This window comes from Ciconia boyciana, chromosome 3, assembly GCF_034638445.1.
Source record: "Ciconia boyciana chromosome 3, ASM3463844v1, whole genome shotgun sequence".
In the NCBI taxonomy this organism is placed as follows: Eukaryota; Metazoa; Chordata; class Aves; order Ciconiiformes; family Ciconiidae; genus Ciconia; species Ciconia boyciana.
The window spans coordinates 105,271,780-105,292,899 of NC_132936.1; the positions used below are offsets into that span (position 1 = coordinate 105,271,780).

General features: G+C 38.7%; 1 protein-coding gene across 14 annotated transcripts in view; it reads right to left on the reverse strand.

Annotated features, from left to right (window-relative positions):
- ESRRG (estrogen related receptor gamma) overlaps nucleotides 1–21,120 on the reverse strand; it is a 392,081-nt gene that overhangs the window by 10,589 nt on the left and 360,372 nt on the right. For all 14 annotated transcript variants that reach the window (XM_072856952.1, XM_072856949.1, XM_072856950.1 and 11 more), the window contains one exon: nucleotides 4,397–4,666. In XM_072856952.1, coding sequence (XP_072713053.1) covers nucleotides 4,397–4,666 — 270 coding nt within the window. The remainder of the gene's footprint in view (nucleotides 1–4,396; nucleotides 4,667–21,120) is intronic.

A 21,120-nucleotide genomic window follows, 5' to 3' on the forward strand; every position in this document is an offset into this window, starting at 1 on the left:
ATCATGGATTCTAACACTAACAAGATGACTAAATAAAACAAAATGAAAACATGGACATTATTAGAAACTAAATACAGTCTATTGTAACAAAAGATAAGCCACAGTCTATAGTGGGAATAAAGATGATGTCCTGTGGAATAAGAGATTTATAGGGTTCTACCAATTAATTTTTGTTATGATAATATTGTTTAATGGTGATAGCCTAGTGCTCTGAGTACACTTTTTTGGTGGCTGGAAAGCTAAATAAGTTGTAAGAATGAACTAATTTTTTTACCAGGATAGATGATCGTGTAACTTCACTGGTATCAATGTTAATCTGTGCTTCATTATGCTAAAATGCACAAGATACTTCTTGGTTCTCATTCCCTCAGTACTGAAGGGGTGCTGGGGTTTTTTTAGGAGAGTTAATAAGAGAGACCAGAAATTGTGATGGTGAGCGGAGGTCCTTTTCTCCTTCTGGTGGTACAGGCTGGACAGCTAGTATTAGCGTTTAAGATTAAATTTTCAACAGTGCACAGGGTTATACTTTTAAGTGCCTAGCATCCACATTTGGGTCAGATTTTTCAAGATGCCAGCAGCCTATTAGGCAGATACACGCGGATCAGATTTTCAAATGTGCTAATGTATTTTGACACTCTAGTTCCTTATGTTAGGTCTTAGATGGGAACTGAGCTTCTCTTAAAAATCTGGTCTCAGTTATGACTCCCGAGCTCTTCTGCAACATTTGGCCTGAAGGCACAATTTAGTCCTTACTGATTAGGCAATTTCAAAAACTGCTCACCTGCAACTCCCTGTTTAGTATTACCTAATCGATACATGAAAGCATTTGCTAATACAAAAGAGAGGAGCAGGTCATCTTTTCTGCGTCGGAGTGTTCACGTGGGCCTGTGCACACTTGTGTACACTTCAAACATATTTTGCAAATATTTCACCTTCCCTTACACACGAGGAAGTAATTGGTACATGCATGTTTTGGAAACCGTTCAAAGTTGATTTTCTGCGTGGGTAAACAAAGTGCTCATTGGTGCCAGCTTGCTTCATTTGGGCGGTGTGAGGTGGAATGCAGGGCACTTGCATCCTGCAGCTTCAAGGTACCTACTTGCTTTTGTGCAGGGAAGGTAGAGAAAGACGGAAAGGAACTCGTGATACTGACAGGACAAGGGCAACGCCGTGGTGAGAGGGACTTCTCCAGAGTTCAAGCATAAAGGCTGTATTAATTACTATCGAATCAATGCAGATGTTTAAAACTAACCTGATAAATTCCATATTAGGCACTACAAGTTAAACGTAACTGTTGAATGATGCCTGTATAGACTTTAACATACACGGGACGGAAATGTCCATACAACATTTGTGCTCTTATATATGTATTTAAACTTCTCGGATGCTACATGCACTCCATTTGAAATCAGTGACAATCTACAAGGTTGCTACTTCTTGCATTTCTGGGAATTTATAGGAGCAGCGTGGCATTGGCCAACCCTGCAAAGGGAACATTTGGTAACGGCTGTCAGAGAATGTCCCTGAAAAACGGCTCCTCCTCCCCACCTTTTAGAAAGCAAAAGGCAGGATTATCTCAGTTAGAGTACTGCACAAGTAGACTCCGCAGGCCTAAAGACAAGTTAGCAGTTGGGGTGTTTTAATGCTCACGATACTGAGATTTGTTGGCCAAAACAAAGCTTGTGCTATTTATTCTAACAAAATACAATCAATAGGAAGACAATCTACAATTTCTTTTTCCTGCTTCTATACACCAGCAGGGAAAGTACTATGACACTGTATCATAAATCACTAACACAGATACAGAGCTATAAAACCATCTTTGTCTACTGTTTACAGTAGAGTCAACCTGGGAATCTTTCTAGACAGTGCGGATATGGCAAAAATGTCTGAAACGCCCAAGATTTCTTATTATACTTCATGCCTTCTCTCTACGGCTATAAAAAGGCTAATATATTTTAAACTGGAAAAATAAATAGTGGAAGTTTTGGAAGAAAGCAGATGTAGCAACAGAATATATTAAAATGTGAATTGCTAGCTGATTGATTTTATAATGGCATTTTATTTCTTTTTATTGGATATAGCTGGATTTACATTAATCAAGTTCATAGTTACGTGAAAATAAGCTATTTCTGGTTTTGTCTATTAAAAAAGACAAAAACTTTAATTTTACTTTAATTTTAGCAGCATTTGTGAATTAAAACACTAGGGGTCTGGTATTCTTTGATGGGCTGTAATTCTGCAGGTGCTGTTCTACACCTACAGGTTAGCATAGCTACAGCTGACAGAAGTTTGATATCTGCTGCATGTACAACCTGAAGCTGAAATGCTGAATGTCAGTAGTCAAAACATTCTGTTGAAAGGGAGGTCGAATGGCTGGGCTGCTTTTTTAACTCCTCCTTGCAACAGTTTGATTTTAAACCAGCAATTTTATTTAAGATGAGGGACGGAAATGTTTTCACCTAAATGTACCCTGAATTTTAGTATGCTGAACTGTATTTATCTCTGACATCATCCTGGTTGTAATTCCCAGCAAAGTTAATCAAGCTACAGATGATTTTGACACACTCTATGCACAATGTATGACTATACTTTTTTTGGCAGCACTATTTTTTATTATTACTTAAACACTGCATGTCTTTTTTTGGGGGGGAAGAAAAAGGTGTGAGTGGTATTTAACAGCATATCCCTATATTCTAGCCCCTTATCCTTTTTATCAAGTAAACTATAGAAATATTTCTAATTCAGTCTTTGAATTACAGAATCAAAGTAAATACAAAAAACCTTCTCAATTTCGACTCCTAATTCCAGATAACTTTCTTGCTCTGTTCATTAAGCATGACCAATTTTGAGAAAAATCCTCCTTGTAGCCACAAAGCATCCTCAAGTGTCTATTAACAATGGTCAAAATTAAAAATAAATCTTCAATTAAAAATAATTTTGATCTTTGAGAGGCATTTCAGCATTTTGTTTATTCTGGAAATAAGATAATATTCTAAAACTAAGGGCAGAGTTAGTGGGGTGGAGAATATTTTACAAAGAAACTAATAAGCATTTTGGCTTTGCATGTTTTTGAATTATATTTCCAATTAAAAATGCAGAGTGCTAAATCACATTACAAAGACAAATAGGAAAGTACAACTTCATTGTTGAAAACAATTTCCCTCCTATCAATCTGAGGATTCATGCATCAATATTGTAGATGAACTGTTAATTACAAAATCAATTAAAAAATTATTTCTAAAAACAGTCACGCGTCCTGGCTCTCAGGGGGGCAATTTGGGCAGAAGGTCTCATCTCACTAGGACCGCGCCAAATCACAAGTCGTCATCCACAAGTAAGCAAAAGCAATCTGGTTTTTCATTTTTCAGCGCGGCTGAGCCCAGCCTGAGATTGATCGTCACATATGGCCCCAGAAAACAAACTGTCAATACCTTGAATGCTGCAGAATTTGAACAAATAGCCGTCCGCCCATTCAAGCCACTCATTGCATCCCATTTAACAGATTTTATTGACAGTTTCCTTCTTGTAATTAAAGGGAAAACTACTGGCCAGCAACCAAGATAAAGTTCAAAGATAGGGTCAAAACAAAAGCAGATGGAGGGGCACGGTGTGACTGTCAATGGAACATAGCATCAGAGCATGTTATTGACACACAGGTATCTAATGATCAGCACGTCATTAAAGAGGGATCTATCGTGAACTTTATGCAAATGCTAAAAGGGACTTAAGACCACAATAAAGCATTAAGGAGACACAAAAGGAAAAACAACAAAGCACAAACGATTTTTACTTATCTGACAGTATTCACTGCTTCAGCACTTTTAAATTCAAATGCAGAAAAAAAATTCTTTCTGACATTTTTAACCCTTGCTGCACAGGTAATAATTTTTACAGGAGCATTCTCATAAACACAGAGGATCCGTAAGGTAAGGTGTGGTCCTCGTGAGGTTAAATAAGAATTTCCTCCCTCCTCCCATATCCTGAATTCACCCTATCAAATAAATCAGTAGCTGCCTTTAAAGAGAACGTATATAGCATATTCTCATGCATCCTTGCTGTTCGTTTTAATTGCAACGATTAGACTTGCCTGGATTATGGAATGGATTTAGGAGGACAACATCTATATTCATTTGAAAGGATCATTCCCTGTAAAACACTCTCCAAATCATACAGTGCAGTATTCTCCACTCCCTCAGAAACATATTCCACAATTACTGAGAAGCAGAAAGCTCTTCTTAGTTTGAACTGCTTTGTTTGTTGCCTTTTAGACTAAGGTCTGATTAGCAATTTCTTATTCTAAAACCATGTTTAAAACAAGCATGCAGAAAGTATTACGGAGAAAAAAAAAAGTGACATATTAAAAATGTAGCAACTGTCATGCCACTCTGCCAACCTGAATTAGCAAGTGCTATAGCTTTGAGGGTGACAAACTCTTCTTTCTCCAGCTTCATGCTCTTGTATTTCTTTACCAGCTGCAGTATGGCATTGTTAAGGTCAAGAAGGCCTGCCAGTTTGGATTGGTCTTCATCCATAATATAATCTTCAGCATATACGAGCTCATCCTCAAAAGAAAGTGACCGGTATACAACACCGAGAATCAAAATCTCCATCCAAGCACTCTGCAGAAGGCTCATCTGGTCAGCTAGAGACAAAGTGGAGAATCCTGAATAGGAAAAAAATACAGGAAACATATTAAGCACATTTGGATTTGTCAGATATCTGCTCCTCTTTTTGATTTATTTTTATATACGTGGTGATAAAACATGTTATGTACTCTTCTTACTCTCCCTTCTGCTTTTGTGCCTCTCCTCCCCATCCTACTACAGGAAAGTAAATCAATATAAAATCAAACGTTTTCTAAGCAACATACGAACTTATAAACAAGTTGGAATTTGCAGGCTCTTTCTGTAAGAATCCTATTAATTTGGGGAGTATTGCAGTGATAGTCTGCAATTTGTATGATGTCTTCTTTGTTCTGAAATACTCATGCCCACTTCCAAAACCTGATGCTGTGAAACAGGGATCTGATGACTCTGTTCATCATTACCACAAACCAAGAAGGATAATTTAGGAGAGGAAAAAAACCACTTTTTTACAAGGGAAGATCTGATGTTTCAATAGAATTAAGGCGTTTATCACAAAGAGGAAAATTCTCTTTGAACTTTAACCTCAGGGGAAAGGGAAGTAACACCTACCCTCCTCAGAAAAGATGCTAATTACTTCTGTAATGGCTCCTGCCTCTACTACACTCGATGAAATAACAGGGTGGTATATTAAAGAGCCAACTGAATAGCAGTCACACCATCCTTTTTCTGAGGGCAACTGAAAATTTAATAAATGCCCCTTAATGAATTTAACTTTTGCTCTTTTTTTTTCCTGCTGTCTTCCTAATAGGATCACTAAGGCCAAACATCTTTACTGTCTTACCTTTTCAGACTCTTGTTTACAGTACCTGTTAATTTATTATATCAAACTGCTAATATCCCAATCACATTAGGAGCTACAAAACAATATGGGAGAGGAAGTGATTCTCCTGGCCTGTTGGTGAAATGCAGTAGTTTGCCAGTTGGCACCATCAACCACAAGTACTTAATAAAATCATCAAAGGGGATTAGTCAAGCTTTTCTTAAAGGGTCTTAAGACATGTCTGAGGCTTTCATTTAGTTGTTTATGGAGCTGATTACATGTCCTTTGACAGGGTTCCCGCTGTAAGAATATTCTTTTTGGCGTTCAATTACACTTAAATGCATTTTTCTGTTTTGAAAGTCGAGAGTTACAGTCAAGCAGGAATATATCATAAGCTAGCAAATCTGCAAGGCATCTGCTCCAAACAGGATTTTCTCTATAAGCACTAAGCAGCAAAACTAATACAATAAAAAAGAAAACCCCACATCCAAACCACCAGGCATCCATAAAAAATGAAACATAAAACTGGCTGCATGCTCGCTCGCTCTCATTTTTCTCCCCCTCCTTATTTGTTTTCATTTTCTCTCAGTGTCTTTTGAGTCTTGTGATAGAACTGTAGCTCTCTGCCTTCAAAAAAACTAACACAAACTGAGCCAACAACAACAGGAAACCCTTGAAGAGGTGACAATGGAAAATAACACATCCGCGATTAAAATAAGTAAGAGGGAAATGGAGAAGAAATAATCATTTGAAAGGTTATAGGGAGGAATTCATGATTTCAATTAGCTTCCACATTTCTGTTCCTTCCTGTCTTTCAAGAACCAGTTTTTCTGCAGTAGCAGATGGACAGAGAACGTAGCCTGCAGCACCGTCCTGTGACAGCCCCATTCTCCCTCCCAGACACTGCTGTTAGTAAATAGATTTACACATTCTCCAATCTCCACACATCTTTCTGCCGAATAATTAAAAGCAGGATGATTAGTTTATCGAGTGGAAGGAGGAACTTTTTTATTGAGGTCCATCCACGATTTTATCAGGGCCAGCACTTTTGCGGTTGTCATGAGGGTGCAGGCATCCAATTTTTCTTATCTGCCTGATTAATACAAACGCTGTTTCAGGACGCATTAATTAACAGATACAAATCTACGTTCTCATGGAAGGATCAATACAGAGAAGAAAAGAGGCATCAATGTGAATTTAGTGCTGATGATGGAGAAGGCACTCTATTGACATTTACGTGCATAGAAACTTTAAAGTTGCAGTGGAGCCCTTTTGTCCCTGTGATTTACAAATTAACAATTTTTCAGGTATAACAATGTTTCACACACTTCTGAGCAGTTTAATTAAGCAAAAAGCAATAAAATCAGTTTTGATTAGAAAAAGTTTAACCTGCAATTTCTCTCTATTCTTTTTTTTCTGAAAACTCCCAACTTCCTTCTTTTATTTACTTATCTATTTTAGTACAGGTTTGTTGTTTCTTTTTTTAAAATAAATAATGCTATGTTTCAATAACATTTATTGTGTGCCACAGTCAAAGGAAATTACATATGCCCTGTGAGGGGGAAAAAAGGGATATTGCCTATAATTTATTGTACTGCACTCTTGAAAAATCTGCATTCTGGTGCAGTAAATATACTAATTGTTCTTATATGACACATAAAAAAATCAAAAGAAATCTCTTACGTTATAGAAAAACTGGCAAACATAAACCACGCTGTTCTTCTCTCCAATAATAAATCAAATAAACATGATTATTTTCTTCCTGATCGAAGTAACTTCCCCTTGAAAGCCTGCTCACTGAAAGCATGTTTTAACTTTTAAAGGCATCCCTCGTGGGAATGTAAAGCTGCATCAAGTTGTAATTAATCTCTTGTTGTTTTGTTTTCATTTTTCAGAAAATGTGAAAGCATCCAGCATGTCTGTTGTATCACACCAATGCCCTTTTAATAGATGTTCAGCAAGTCCCAGTTAAAAGAATAGATTACACAGGCATGTGTATTTACATACAGAGATTTATTTTTAATTGTTTGGAGGAGGTTATACTTATTTCATGCCAAACTGTGCCCTGATTCTCTGAGCTTTTGTTATATGAATCCCCTAGATCAACCACGATCTGTGACAAGTGGACATGTTCTATTTTAAAATGTAACTATTTCTAAAAACGTCTCCAAATCAGACGAAATACACTTCCAGCTTTCTGGACTGGTGGTAGCCTTCCCAGTCACAACTGCAAGCTCTTTCCAAACCGCCCTGAGATGCTGCATGACGGTGTGGTTTTGAACTTTGTCGCGCATTGTGCGGCTCCTTAATCCTTAAGAGTCTTGCGGGTCAATGTTTTAAATGTAGAACTGCATAATGGCTTTTTAAAATACAATGTTGTGTACCTTTTTCCCCTTTCGCGTGTACCATATTGGTGACAACTTTGATCTCTTTCCATCTCCCTCCCCAAGTCAATGCCATTTACTGTATCTCAGGCATTTGCTGGCAGAATGACTCTGTACCTTGACCTGCAGTTAAATAGCATGTTTATCTGCGATACAGCGCACTCCAAATAAACCAGATGACAGCTTGCAATAACGTCATTTGGAAGGATTGAAAGGCTTCTCAAGAGTCAGGTACCCCTGAGGTAAGAAGCTTGAAGGAAGCATGTTTTGTGCCAATCCTCCTGCCATCTTCTACTAGACGCTCGTGTGCTTGACAACGATGCCATGGGCACTTGTCAAGATTTTTTTTTTTCTTTTTGCCTAGCAAACTGATGCACTTTGCAGTCAACTTACAAAAAAGGCTAAGCATTTGAAAGTGTGAAGGGCAAAAAATATCTGACGGCTAGTCTTCAAAAATACACTTTCATTTCAGAAAGCATAAATGTTTATTTCCTGAGCTGAGTGTTGACAGAAATAGGCTGCAGCGCAGGCATATGAATTTAACCCCTGGTAGGCATTCTTTTCAGCGCGGTTTTTATGCGGCTGAATGCAAGCATTGTAAATCTACAGGGTGGCTCGTAATATCAGTTAACAATAGCATTGATTTGCTGGTTACAGATTTTCTTCCTTCCTTTTTTTCTTTCTTTCTCCTCCTTTCAGGGACTGTAGTGTTTCTTCAGCTAAAAATAGATACTTTTCTACAAACAGCGTATCACACACAAATTGTAATTATGCCGTAATGACTCACTGAGATCACCGAGTGTGGATTGAGAAAAGGTTGATTGAGCAACTGAACATATGCTTGTTTTTTTTTCCTTTTGCATACCAGTAAACCCAAAGCTCAAAGGAAGCAGAAATAAATAGGTAAAAAGGCCTCAGCATTTTTATTATATGAACAACCAGCAGCGAGCTGACCGCGCTCTGCAGCGCTCAGCACTCCAAGCCAGCTCCAAACACAGTTCGCAGTCTCTTAGACGGGGCTGTTTAAACCACAGATCTTTTCTAATATCAGCACATGCACCACTTGCTCTCTCTTTCACATTGCACACAGCTCCACGCTAAGCAGGGTAAATCTTTTATATTCCTGAAGACCCTTTCCTCTACTTCATTAAGATGGACTTCATGGACACTAACTCACTAGGGGCTAGAGTGAAGCAGCTGCAGATGGTCAAGTGCCAAAGTAAGATCTGCGCCTTGCACGCAGCACTCCGAGAACTATTGGACAAAAAAAGACAGCGGCTGGACTTATCCCTACAATTATTTTCAGCCGTAAACATCTGATGCGATGCCTAAATCAGGCTACTCTGACTCGAATCCTTGTTTGTTTCATTTTGCAGGGAATGAACTTCCCTTCCTCTCTGTTATGTGTTTGGAAATCTGAATATTTGATGAAACCAGGTATGAAATTACTGGCAAATCTGGGAGTTGCTCGCTTTTTCTGATAATCACCTCCCATTTATCTTACCAGTTGTTTTTGTGATTGTTAGTTTTATGAGTAAAATATTCCTCTTGCTTGCCCTGGTTTGTACTTCAAATATCTTCATTTACATTTTTTATAATCAGTGCTGTGCTTGAAAATGACGTGATCACTAGTATGTTGCAGATTCGATACATTTATACAGGTGAAAAAGCAAAGTTGCATCTTTAAATTATTTACACTTAATTTTGATAGATTAACTTCCTTCTAAATGTTTTATGGTACTGATGTTTCCAGCGCAATCTCCTTATTTCAAAAATGATGTATAGTCACCGCTGTCTAAAGAACAAACTGATACCGTACACATTTTTTTAAAAAAACTTTTCTTTCAGCCCAGATCACTTTATTTAGAGAGTGCATGGCCTCATGGTCAAATGACAAGCAGTGGGCCAAAGGCTTATCCTGGCTGCACAGAAATGAACGTAGAGAAATTCCACTCCATTTCAAGATCAGACTCGGGCCCAGCGCGCTCTCGGACGTACAGCTGTCACTCTGTCCCCTCTCCCCTCCCGGCACGCACTCAGCGCTTGCCCGGATCCATCGTACAACTTCAGCTGGCTTCCAGGGATGTAAACAAAGGCCAGGGAAACTTCAGCAGTGAAATTTCTGCTAGGGCTACATAATGTTTTCTAGACATGACTACGATACTTGCTGAAGGAAACCTTCATAGCCTGACTGCCACTTACTATTATTCTCTCAGAAATCCCACGAAGAGGATGGCATGATTCATTTTTTTAAGGTACGTCTAGAGCTGAATCTCCCACATAGATCTGAATTAAGAGATCCTTTTTATTATATTAATCCAAGAAAAAATGGATTTAATTGCATTTCAAAATACTCTGCAATCTAAAAATATATATCGAGACCCACAAACATTTCAGCGGTTATGAAAATCATTAAACAGAAGGAGAGTGCTCTCACTAATCACCAAACATATTTCACAGATTATGGATGAAATTTGGTGAAAGCTGGAACAGAAACAGATACAACTCATTATGCCAGGGTGACCCCATTATTTCAGTTTTTCTTTTTCTTTTTTTTTTTTACATACCCATTTTCTCATGGAGCCCCTGGTCAAAGGGCTAATAACTGCATATGATGCCATAGCAGGCTGAAATTCAAGTACGATTGAGGATTTTTGTGTGAAAGGTGTCAGCTCACAAAACAAAAAGCAAGTATTTGCTTAAACTTGAAAATCAAAAATCAAGTCCCAAAGCAGAAACTACAATTGACCAAAAATACAGCCAAAGGCTCAACTTACGCTGCTTGCTGGATCCAGCTTCCAAGCTATTTAGAACTGATGTGCTACAATTAAAGTTACATTTAGAAATTAGTTTCATCCAACAACCTTAGCACAGTAAAACCGCCGCCTTTTCTGAGCGATGCTTTGCTACGTAGCATCTCCTTCCGTCCCTATAGCAGAGCACTGCAAAAGCAGCACCGGGCTCTGTTGTGAGCGGCGCTCTCTGCGCTACGAGTTGTGACTGCCATCTGTTAGCTGTGCGGCCGCGGGAGAGGGAAGATCAGATTGCATACGCAGAGGTGCCCAAGAATTACTCTGAGTCGAGTACAAAAAGCAAAATGCATTCGGAGAGCGCTGGGATGTCTTCAGCCAAGCCTGTGCGCTTTCTCGGGTTTTATTTAAGTGTGTTTGTATTCCTAACTCTTGCTGTCCAAGTTCTTATAAAATATACATTTTTTTATGTTTTATAACACAAAAAAATGCCCATGATAAGCACTTTTTCACCAACACCTACCAGTAAGATGGGAAATGCCACACAGAGCGCTAAGAAACCCCAGGCTTTTATCACGACGCTACTTTCATCTCACTGAAACAACAGCAGAGAGATGGCACGGCAATAAAAATGCATTCACACTGCATGTCCCTCTCAATCCATTACGAACAATGGATTCTCACTAAGCAAATATTCGCTTGTCAGAAGTATTTGCAACACTGGATTCATTCAGCAAGACTAAGTAAGTGAAGTTCACAGCAATTTAAAAGCAGCAAATTAGACATTTACAAACAGTGAAGATGCTGCTTGTCTAGCGTGACCTTTCACTCAAGCTATACGAAAAGGTGTTAATGTAATTTAAATACCAGTTAGAAATATTTCTGGTTTGTCTTTTACCCTGTGAAACCTTACATGGTAACACTAAACATGAGCAATTTAAGCTTGTCATTTCTTCCCAGGGTAAGATGCATATAGTGAGATGTAACTCACTATAGTTCAAATTGATTTCAGTACTTAAATCAGAGACGCCTCTCTAACCACCCAAATATTTCTAGGCAGCTACTTTTACATTTCTTATTTCTAGTTACAGCACAACTTCTTGTGAGCTGCTTCTTTAGCAATAGTAATGGAAAGGAGCTGGAAAATGTGACTGATTAAGAATGTCTCCCTGACTTCACACAACCACCCTCAGTTGCTAATACTCTGCAGTGAAACATTAAAGATTAAAAAAACTGGTGAGTCACCCTTGCTTCAGGACAGATTTGGTAAGACCTCCATGTATGGAGTACTTTATGATGGCATTTCTGGAAAGGTATGGTTTGAAGCTCTGTACTCTTTATTTCCATTAATTTTCATTTCATACCTTATTATTTCAGTATTCACCAAGAAAAAGGAAAATATAAGACAATAGATTTATAAACAGATTAATCTTGATTTTCCCTTTGGGCTGGTTTTACCACTGGAACTTCCACAATTTTAAATAGCTTTACTCTAAACTCATACCAACCTTATATTAAAAAGAGGCCAGGCCAAACACTTATGTTTTGATTTATCACTAGATGCTCTGAGAACAGAGGAAGACCTGATAAGTAGTAAGCTGCTTTCTTTTTTTTTTTCCTGTATGTTAGACAGTTGGCACTCCTTGTGCATTACCTTCTCTGCAGTGAGGTTTTGAATTCTAAGATACGGACAATGAAAAAATTTTAAAATTCAGACTAGCAGTCCAATATGGCCCGATGTAGCTGTAGGTCTCCTTAAGGTCAGCGATATGAACTTGCAGATTCCTGAGGGTAATCTTTCTAATGCACGACATATGTGATCTGATCTGCTTATTTAAACTTAACTCTTGCAGTTCCTTAAATTGTAACCTTTGAACATGGTTTGGTTAGACTATGGGGGTTTTTTTTGTCCTCTTATTGCAGACAGCAGGGGCAGATGACATGACATGGTGTGCTCCTAAAACCATCTTTGCCCCTAGACTTGAAAAGTCTGCGGCTGGGGTACAGCATTTTATATGAAATCTGCTTTTTAAAATGTTCGGCATATTTTGAGGTATCGCCTGTGCGCCCAGACATTTGCATGGGAGAAAATGGAGCAGGATTGTATTTATGACCCTGATTGCTTTCTTTCACTGAGCCTATATAAAAAAAGACCAATCATATTTTCAACATAAATACTGATTTCACACAAATTTTCCTTCAATCTGTTGTGGACGTATGTATTTGAGTATGGGTACACCAAAGCCAGACTTGTGCGTAAATAAAATAAAAACTGCATTCTGTCATCAGTAAAGTGACTGTAGATGAAAACCAACAAGTATCATGAATAGGGCTGAACCTCTTCCAAAGTCCAATCCAGAAAATGGTAACACAGTTCAGCTTAGAAGAGTCATCACTATACGTCCATACCCTGTGTGTGGTATGTCTTACCTAGATCCTTCAAAGCGTTCAGCTAGCAGAAATGAAACTACTGAAAATGAAAATCGCACATAATTAAACAAAGAGAGTCCACCCTTTTCCCTTTTTAAAAAATTTTTACTGAACTAAACAAAATTAAAAAAAAAAGAACAGAAACTTGAGAGAGGAACCTAACCAATCCCATAACAACACGCAGCATTAGTTCAGGCACTGCTCGCTTCAATCTTTGTATGCATCAGCCTCCCAACAGTTGCACACACAGGCTGGGAATATCAAGAAATTTAGAGTTCAAGCTTCTTCAGCCTGGTGCACATTAGGCTTCAAACCCAAGTTTGTTGGATTATTTTATATCAGTGGTTTGGTTTTTTTTCCCCCACAGAAAGGAGGGATTTCTTGTGCATTTAGTATGTGCTGCCTTTTATTAATAACCTCTATGGGTCTGCTTTGAGAGCGCTTTTCCTCAAAGAGTGCTGGGTCACTGCTGTTTGCCTTTTGCTCCCCTGGGGAAGCCACCAGTCGTTTCCTCACTGAGAGCTGTGGCAATCCCTGCTCCCTCCATCTTTCCATCAGGCAAAGTCAGGTTTCCAGGAATTCCCCAATCATGTTAATAGTATGAATCCAATACTGGAATGTATTAGCATATGGAGACAACCATGCTTACGATCCAATCAACATATCTGTGTTAACCCTGTATGTGCTGAGCTAGCTAAAATCTCTTTCCATAGCCAAAGCAAAAACTTCAGGTTGCAAAATTTTGGGTAAATATACCTTTTGCCCTCTGGCAGGAAAATGACAGCTCAGAACACTGTCCTACACATCTTCCTTCTTCTTCCCCGCTTTTAAAACTTTTCTTCTGGTTAGTTGATTTTCTTAATGTGCTGCAGATGCCAAAAAAGTCAAATGTTTATAGCCTCCCTGGTCTGGGAGAAGAGAGTCACACACATTCTCCTACATGAATGTGGAATTTCTAGTTTACCTAGTTGAGTGTATACGTACCATTAAGATCATCTCTGGAGGCTGTGCCTTAAGTCTACAACAGTCCACACACAGGAAAAAAAAAGAGAGAAAAAAGAAAGAAAAAAAAAAGGAAGCTGCCTGATTCTAATACACCTAATTAGCCATCGGCAGACTCTTAATTGCATACATTAGGATGATTCCATAGTGGAGATTAATTCTAAATATACCCAAGCAGCTGGTTAAGATGCCATGGATTACAGTGTGGACTGTACTTTTCCACTTAATTAGATATCAAAATTAAGCAGCAACAAGCATTTTGACATAACGGGGATCAAGCCGCCGCTTGGCATCCCAGAGCTGCACTAAAGTGACCGCTAAACAGAGCCGCACAGATGGAGAGATATTAAATGCCGCACTGGAAAGTAATTTCAAATAATAAAATATCAATATTTACATTTTAATTACCCCTACTGAGAGCCGCTCTGTCATTTTCACTATTGCCGACGCAGCAAGGGGTAGTGGAATGACATTGCGGCTCTGACTGCAATGACTATTTTGTTTCCATTAAAGAATGACAAGTGTTTTAGAGGCAGTGACACCCAGTGTGTGAACAAGAATGACAGCAGATCAGAAAATTCCTATTAAGGGAATAAATGACTCAACAAGAGAATTTACTTCAAGCAGCCGGCTCCTCCTTGAAACACATAATCCTTTCTAAATTTTCTGCAGAAAGTTTATTATTAGAGGTGCCTCAGGGAAACCTTAGCTTCTCATAAAATATTTAGAACGATAGGACCTTACATGATGGCCGGTCAATTTAAAAACAATAATACTCAATGCTCATCCTATCTCGGAGTTACAGCGAGAGTTTGTATGAATCAAAATAGTTTGAGGAGGGGAAAAAGGCACGTAGTGAAAAGGAGATTCCTTCCCATAAGACCTGAAAGTTTGACGGTGCGTGGAGAACGCCAGGGTTATTTTTGTTGTCTTTTCATCAGTTTTACTACCATTGGCACAGTGAGTACTCCACACCCCATCTGGATCACAATTAGCTGGCCTCCAGAATTACACGCAGAGACTGATCACAAACAGGTAATGTGTACATGCGCAGGTTCAGGCCTCCCCTTTCTCCCTGCATATTCCTTGCACATACATAAACACTTTTTCTTTCAGTAGGTACATCAGAAACCCGTGAGACACCTTTGCAGCACCTTAGGAATCTAATTACTTCTGATCAGGTCTGAGGTCGATCTCATGGAAAATATTATATTACATCTGACACGCTGCACTTACAAAGAAGAAAAGGAAAGAAGAAAAATATCAAAACAGTAAAGAAAAAAAAAGTCCTCCTTGGGGATGTCTGTCAAACTGCAGAGATCTTCAAAGAATCTCAATGGTCTCAGACACGAGAAAGTGCGTAAGAGAAAATCCTTGGTCAGTACACCCCAATATGCAGCTAAGTGACCCTCCTAAGTCATGGCATGCATTTATTTAATCATGTGCAGAGCTCAACTTCTATAAATGTGACAAATGGCTAGAACAGAACACGGGGGAAAAAAGGCATGAAAATTTTTACAGAACAGAAAAGGAACAGCTTTATGGCAGTGACTATTGCAGGAGTTTTAGAACCAGCTTTGACATTAAGAATTAGCAGTAAAGTACAAAAACGTTACTCTGACATTAGCTGCTTAACTAGTTGATCTTCTTTTTCTTGTCTTTTTTCTTCACTTCTTTTTCCTTCTCTCTCTCTCTTTTTTTTCTTTTTTTTTAAGTACCCAGGAAGTACTTCTTAAGCATCCCTAATGCTTTTAGGACAAGACACTTCCCCATTTCTCAGCCACTAGCACCTTTTAATTTCTGAAAGAGCCACGGTTGAAAATCTTAATTAATTGTTCCATACTGCTTCAGGATCATTATGCAATGTAATAAAGGCCGTGTAATTATGAAATTTTACAGCCATTACCAAGGCTGATGGCTCGTATTTCATCCTCAGCTGGACCCAATGGCTTTTAGCCACTCAGCTCCCCTTTGATGAACTACAGACAGATCTATCAGGCCCAAACAATATCCAGGCAAGGCGGCTATAATAGCTACCTACAGATGAAGCCATAGATAAAGATAAACTATAAATCTACACACAAATGCAGGCACATTGCCTCAGGATGACAGAGGGGAGAGGATGAGACACTTGGGAAAGCTGGCGGCTTGCAGAAAGGCAACCTTCTCTCTCTGTCTCTCTTATTCAGTTTGGAATTTGTTTGGTTTCTTAAAGATGTAAAACCCTCTCATACTTCTCCAAAAAAATTACATATTTTTTAAGGACTATGCATTTTTCTATGGAAGCCAAGGGGTCACTTTATCCAGCTATTAAATTTGACAAAGGGGATTTATATGGACAAACCAACTCATCCTCCAAATGAAGAATCCTAGTCAACAAGTTTGCAAATCATATTCTTAAAAGTGAATGCAGGTCACTTGCTTCCGAGACTGAAAAAAGCAAAACATCCCTGATTTCTAAATGCATTATCCTGAGCAGACGCACAGAGGTGAAGTTAGCTGATAGGCTTTCACCGGAGGCAGCACCGGAGATGCAATTTCATGCAACATTGTCCTACATTATTTTATTTTCAGCTTGAAAATGAAAATACTTCTCAAAATTCAGTGCAAGTTAAAGGAACAAGGGGATTAGATATGATCTCAGTACCTGCATCACCGGAATGTACTTTATGGAGGTGACCTCCATCAATGCCCTCTTTAATTTAAGACAGAAGGCCTTCCAAGTATCTATTGTTAGTCCCTCCAGAGTGAGACAAGGCTGACTAAATGATCTCTAGGTGAGAAAAAGAGACAGAGAGCTGCAGCATCTTGACCAACTCTGAAAAAGTCCAGGGAAGAGTGTGAAAACATTGGCTTGAAAACTGCATCTAGTAGTACCCCTTCCAGTAGCCCAAGGTTAGTTGTGAAGCTGATGTCATGCTCATGGCTGAGGCTAAAAACACCTCAGAAGACAAGAAAAGTTAAAAGGAAAATATCAACAGTACTCTCTGATTTCCAACATTGACGACAGAATGGCTCAGCCCTTTCCAAAGAAAGTATCACACATTAGGAGGAGGGTCACAGAAAGTAAAGCAGAACAACGTACCTGGGAAAACTCTTATGAAAAGAGACTCAGAAAGCAGGAATCATTTTCCTCAAAATAGTGATGTATGAGAGAATGCAGTAAAAGTATACATAAATTAATGGTATACAAAATAGGTCTAAAGCTTTTATTCTCCTTGTCTCATAACACAGACCAAGCGCCATTACACTGAAATGCAGGAAATTCAAAATATAAGGAAGGAGGGAAACTCTTCATTCACAGAGCAGCTGGACTGGGGAACTACTTGCCAAAGCGTGTCACTAAAGCCAAGAACTTAAGAGAGAGCGCTGATGCTTACACGGACAGCCAGAATAGCTCCCGGTAAAATACTCCGAATCCAAATTAAAAGGACAAGGACGTTTTTCTTCCTTATTTAGTCTAATCTCTAAGCATAAGGAATTAGAAAAAGTTTTCCTGAGGCTTCTGCCTACTATGGGGTCCATGTCTCTTCCCCCGAGGCTGATCACTGCTGAGGACAGTAGAAGATATGTTGATGACCTAGCATTCAGTTCCTAGTTTCCTAAAAACTGAAGCCTCAGAACTTGGGCTGTCTTTCTTTGAGGTGCTTGGAGCCTACTCCTACAATTAGAGTTCAGAACAGAAGAGCTGAGAGAGATGTGCCCCAGGCAAAAAATTTCAAAATCACAGCAACTGAGCTCTCACTCTGGAGCTGCTACTGTAGAAAGACAAAAATAATGGATACGGAAGAGCCATGGTGTTATCATATACATAAAAGCAGACAGGTGTATGTACAAGTGTGTGTTTCCATAGGCCCGTGTATGCATGCGTTTGTACTAAGCAAACTCAGGGTATTCTAAAAGCTACCGAAACGAGTAAGGATCACCTGCTCGTTAACTTGTATTCTTTGCTTATTAAAGATGTATTATTTTTTTTTAATGTAAAAAACTGTCTTGCTGAAGGACAAAATAATAATGTAATCACCCAGGTCAGATCAGAGAAGTATTTCCTGAAACAGGGAACAGAGTCACAAAGGGTCACTGGTCAACAAAGCTGTAACAGAAGACAGGCAAGGGAACGTGTGATTCAGGTTCTTCCAGCATAATGCTGAGGATGCTTGATATATGGTCTTTTAAGGACCAGTATCTGCTGTTAACATGGTTTATTGAAACTGCGTGTATGGCGGGTATTCACTGTACATGGTGTGAATTGATCCATTCTTCGCAGTGTACGTGGAAGCATCATAAACATTCTTAATGGGGAAAAAAACCCCACCAAACCCAAATCGAAAGGTACAGCATATAGAGTACATTAGAACATCTAAAATACTAGACTATACAGACACCATTAAGACTCTGATTCCTGGACAGCATTTTAAATTGCCACCTTATGCTCTAATAAGTTACCAGAATTCAGTGAAGACCTCAGCTGAAGCATGGACTACGAAAATTGAGAAGACTGGATGTAGACAAAAAACCTGGCAGATCTTTTACCTCCTCCACTTCCCATCCAGTTGACTCATATTTAGCCAAATTAGCATCAACCTCATGGATAAGCTCTGTAGCTTTATCTCTTTTTATCCTCCCAATCACTCGTATCAGTAGGATGAAAAGCAGATACAAATATACTCAGCAGGAGCATTTTTCAGAGCAAAAACTTCAAGTAAGAAGTCAATGCAAAGATGTTATTTCTATTTCTATTGGAGGCAGTAATACCAATTTGCTACATCAGTCTAATAAAAATAATGATAATAACATGAGAAAACACATATAGACACCACCCTACAATTTTTATCCTACAAAAGAACTGCATGAATTTTTACTCACTTTGGTAAATGTCCAGCCTGTCAGAGGACGCATATCAGTATTCCATAATGTAAGATTACCGTTACGATTTTAATAAAGTACAGCAAAGAATTATGTGCTGGTCAGAAAGTTAGGCTGTTAATTTGTGGTTTACTGCAACTGCCTTGAAACAGAACTGGCTCAGGCATAGTGAGACAAAGTTTATTTTTGCCAAATACGGATTATGGCAAAAGAAAAGGGAATCAGCATAACCCATTTTGTGAAAGACTTTCATTTCAGTATTGGGCTTAAAACATTTTCCTTCTTCAAGTGATCCTTTTTTTTTATTTTTCATTTAATAAAGTTACATGCAGTGTACATATCAGTATGAAGTGTTTTTAAGAAACCCGCTTTAGAGAACAAGTAAAGGAGAGTTTTTGCTAAGTCTCTAAAAAACCTATCTGCAATAAGACCATACTTGGACATAGAGAAAGATATTAGCATAAGTACAGACCAAAAACGGAAGGAAATAGGGGTGTAATTGTATGTTTTCTCTTTTAAGATTTCACCAAATGTGGCACAAATTTGTAGCTGCTATAATGCATGCTATGCTTTACACTGATTTTCTACACTTGGTATTCCCTAGCTGAATTGTTTCTAAAGTCTACGGTGATTTTTTTCTACGGCAAATCAGCAGTTTTTCAAGAGGTCTCTCTGCAACCCAGGAGTATGACATTTACTAATGTGTTGAGATTCAGGGATTCTCCTTTGTAGAAGCCAACACTAATAAGAAAGATATGGTTCAGTGTCCTGGGTATTCTTCCCAGTTTTATTAATTAGATGGAAAGCTTCTCCCTCTGGAATACTGCAAGGTATTTATTAACACTTCAGCCCACAAACTAGAGTAAATTTACAGTAGTGGAGGTAATTGTTACAATACACCGGCTCTTGTTATCAACTTGGCAGGGATAAGCAAAAAAAACCCAGAGGTTTAGATTACGATCTTTTTCATGATATTTTAATTGTGCTTCTTAATCTGCTAAATTAAAAACTATAGTACAATCTTATTCAGATCACTGACAAAAAAGATCATATCAATTTGCAACAAAATGTATGAATGCTCCTATCTCTTTTAATTATACAGAGAATTTAACAGTCATATTCAATATGGCCACAGAGTGACTAAGATACAAACTCTTTCTTTTACAGTCATGACATCTTATCCCTCAGCACCTTCACATTTTATTTCATGTCTCCCATCTTTTAATGCACAGATACCCTTCCCTAACTGATCTTTAATATGACCACCTTCTTTCTCTTCCTTCATGTTCAATATGATGAGCTACTCCCACTGCTACGTCTTAGCAAACTGGTCACTGATAATGACCAGGCAGGCAGTCAATAATATCTCTGTTACTTATGTGCTTTACAAAGGAAGCATTAGGTATGCTCAGGGCTACTTCACATAACCCTGTTTCTCTCACCATTGCTTTCAGCCTTCCCTTTCTTTGCATTCTTCTCCTGTCAGATCCTCTTATTCCTTTTGGGCACCAGTAGGTCAATTTAAAGTGTCACCAGTGATGCCCTGTCCTTAACTGGTGCACACTAATTTACCTACCCGTTTTTTTCACCATGCAGTTCTTGGTGCTCTGGAAAGCTTTCCTTTGATTATAACATGAGAGTTGGGCTTTCTCTTGCCTTCCTCACCTGATGTTCTACATTCTTGCAACCACAAAGTGTTGGGCTCTACCATCTGGCATTTGGACACCTTCGTCAGTACTTTAGAAATAGAAAGCATGGCTGTGCTTTGCGTGGATGTGCCATTAGAGAGGTCTGAAACATAATTTTAATACGCTCATACTGCTCGATCATTTTTTGTTTCTTTGGCTTTCTTCTTGTCCCCTGATTTGCTGTCAAATGCCCCTTTCTTGCTGATCCTTCTTTATGGTGACCTGCCACTCACTATGGCTTTCCTTATGTACTTTGTCTACTCTTATCAGCGATACGAGAAGGGAGGAGGTGAGAATTTCCTCACATGTTCTGTCAAAACATCATGTTTGCTGGGCTCTCAGGCAACGTTGGGTATCAAGGCCAAATCAGCAGCAACTCAGTGATGTTTGTGCAAGAATAGCCATGAGAGATGGCTCCAAAAGCTCGTTTGTAATAATTCACTGCTGCTGTGATTGGCTTTGTAATAGAGCTCCAGCTGAAACATTCTCACTATGTATTTATATTTTCATTCCTTCAGTATCAAAGTAACAATTAGATTGACAACGGAACCCACTTAGCTATCCTGACTGCACAGGGCACACGTCATTTAT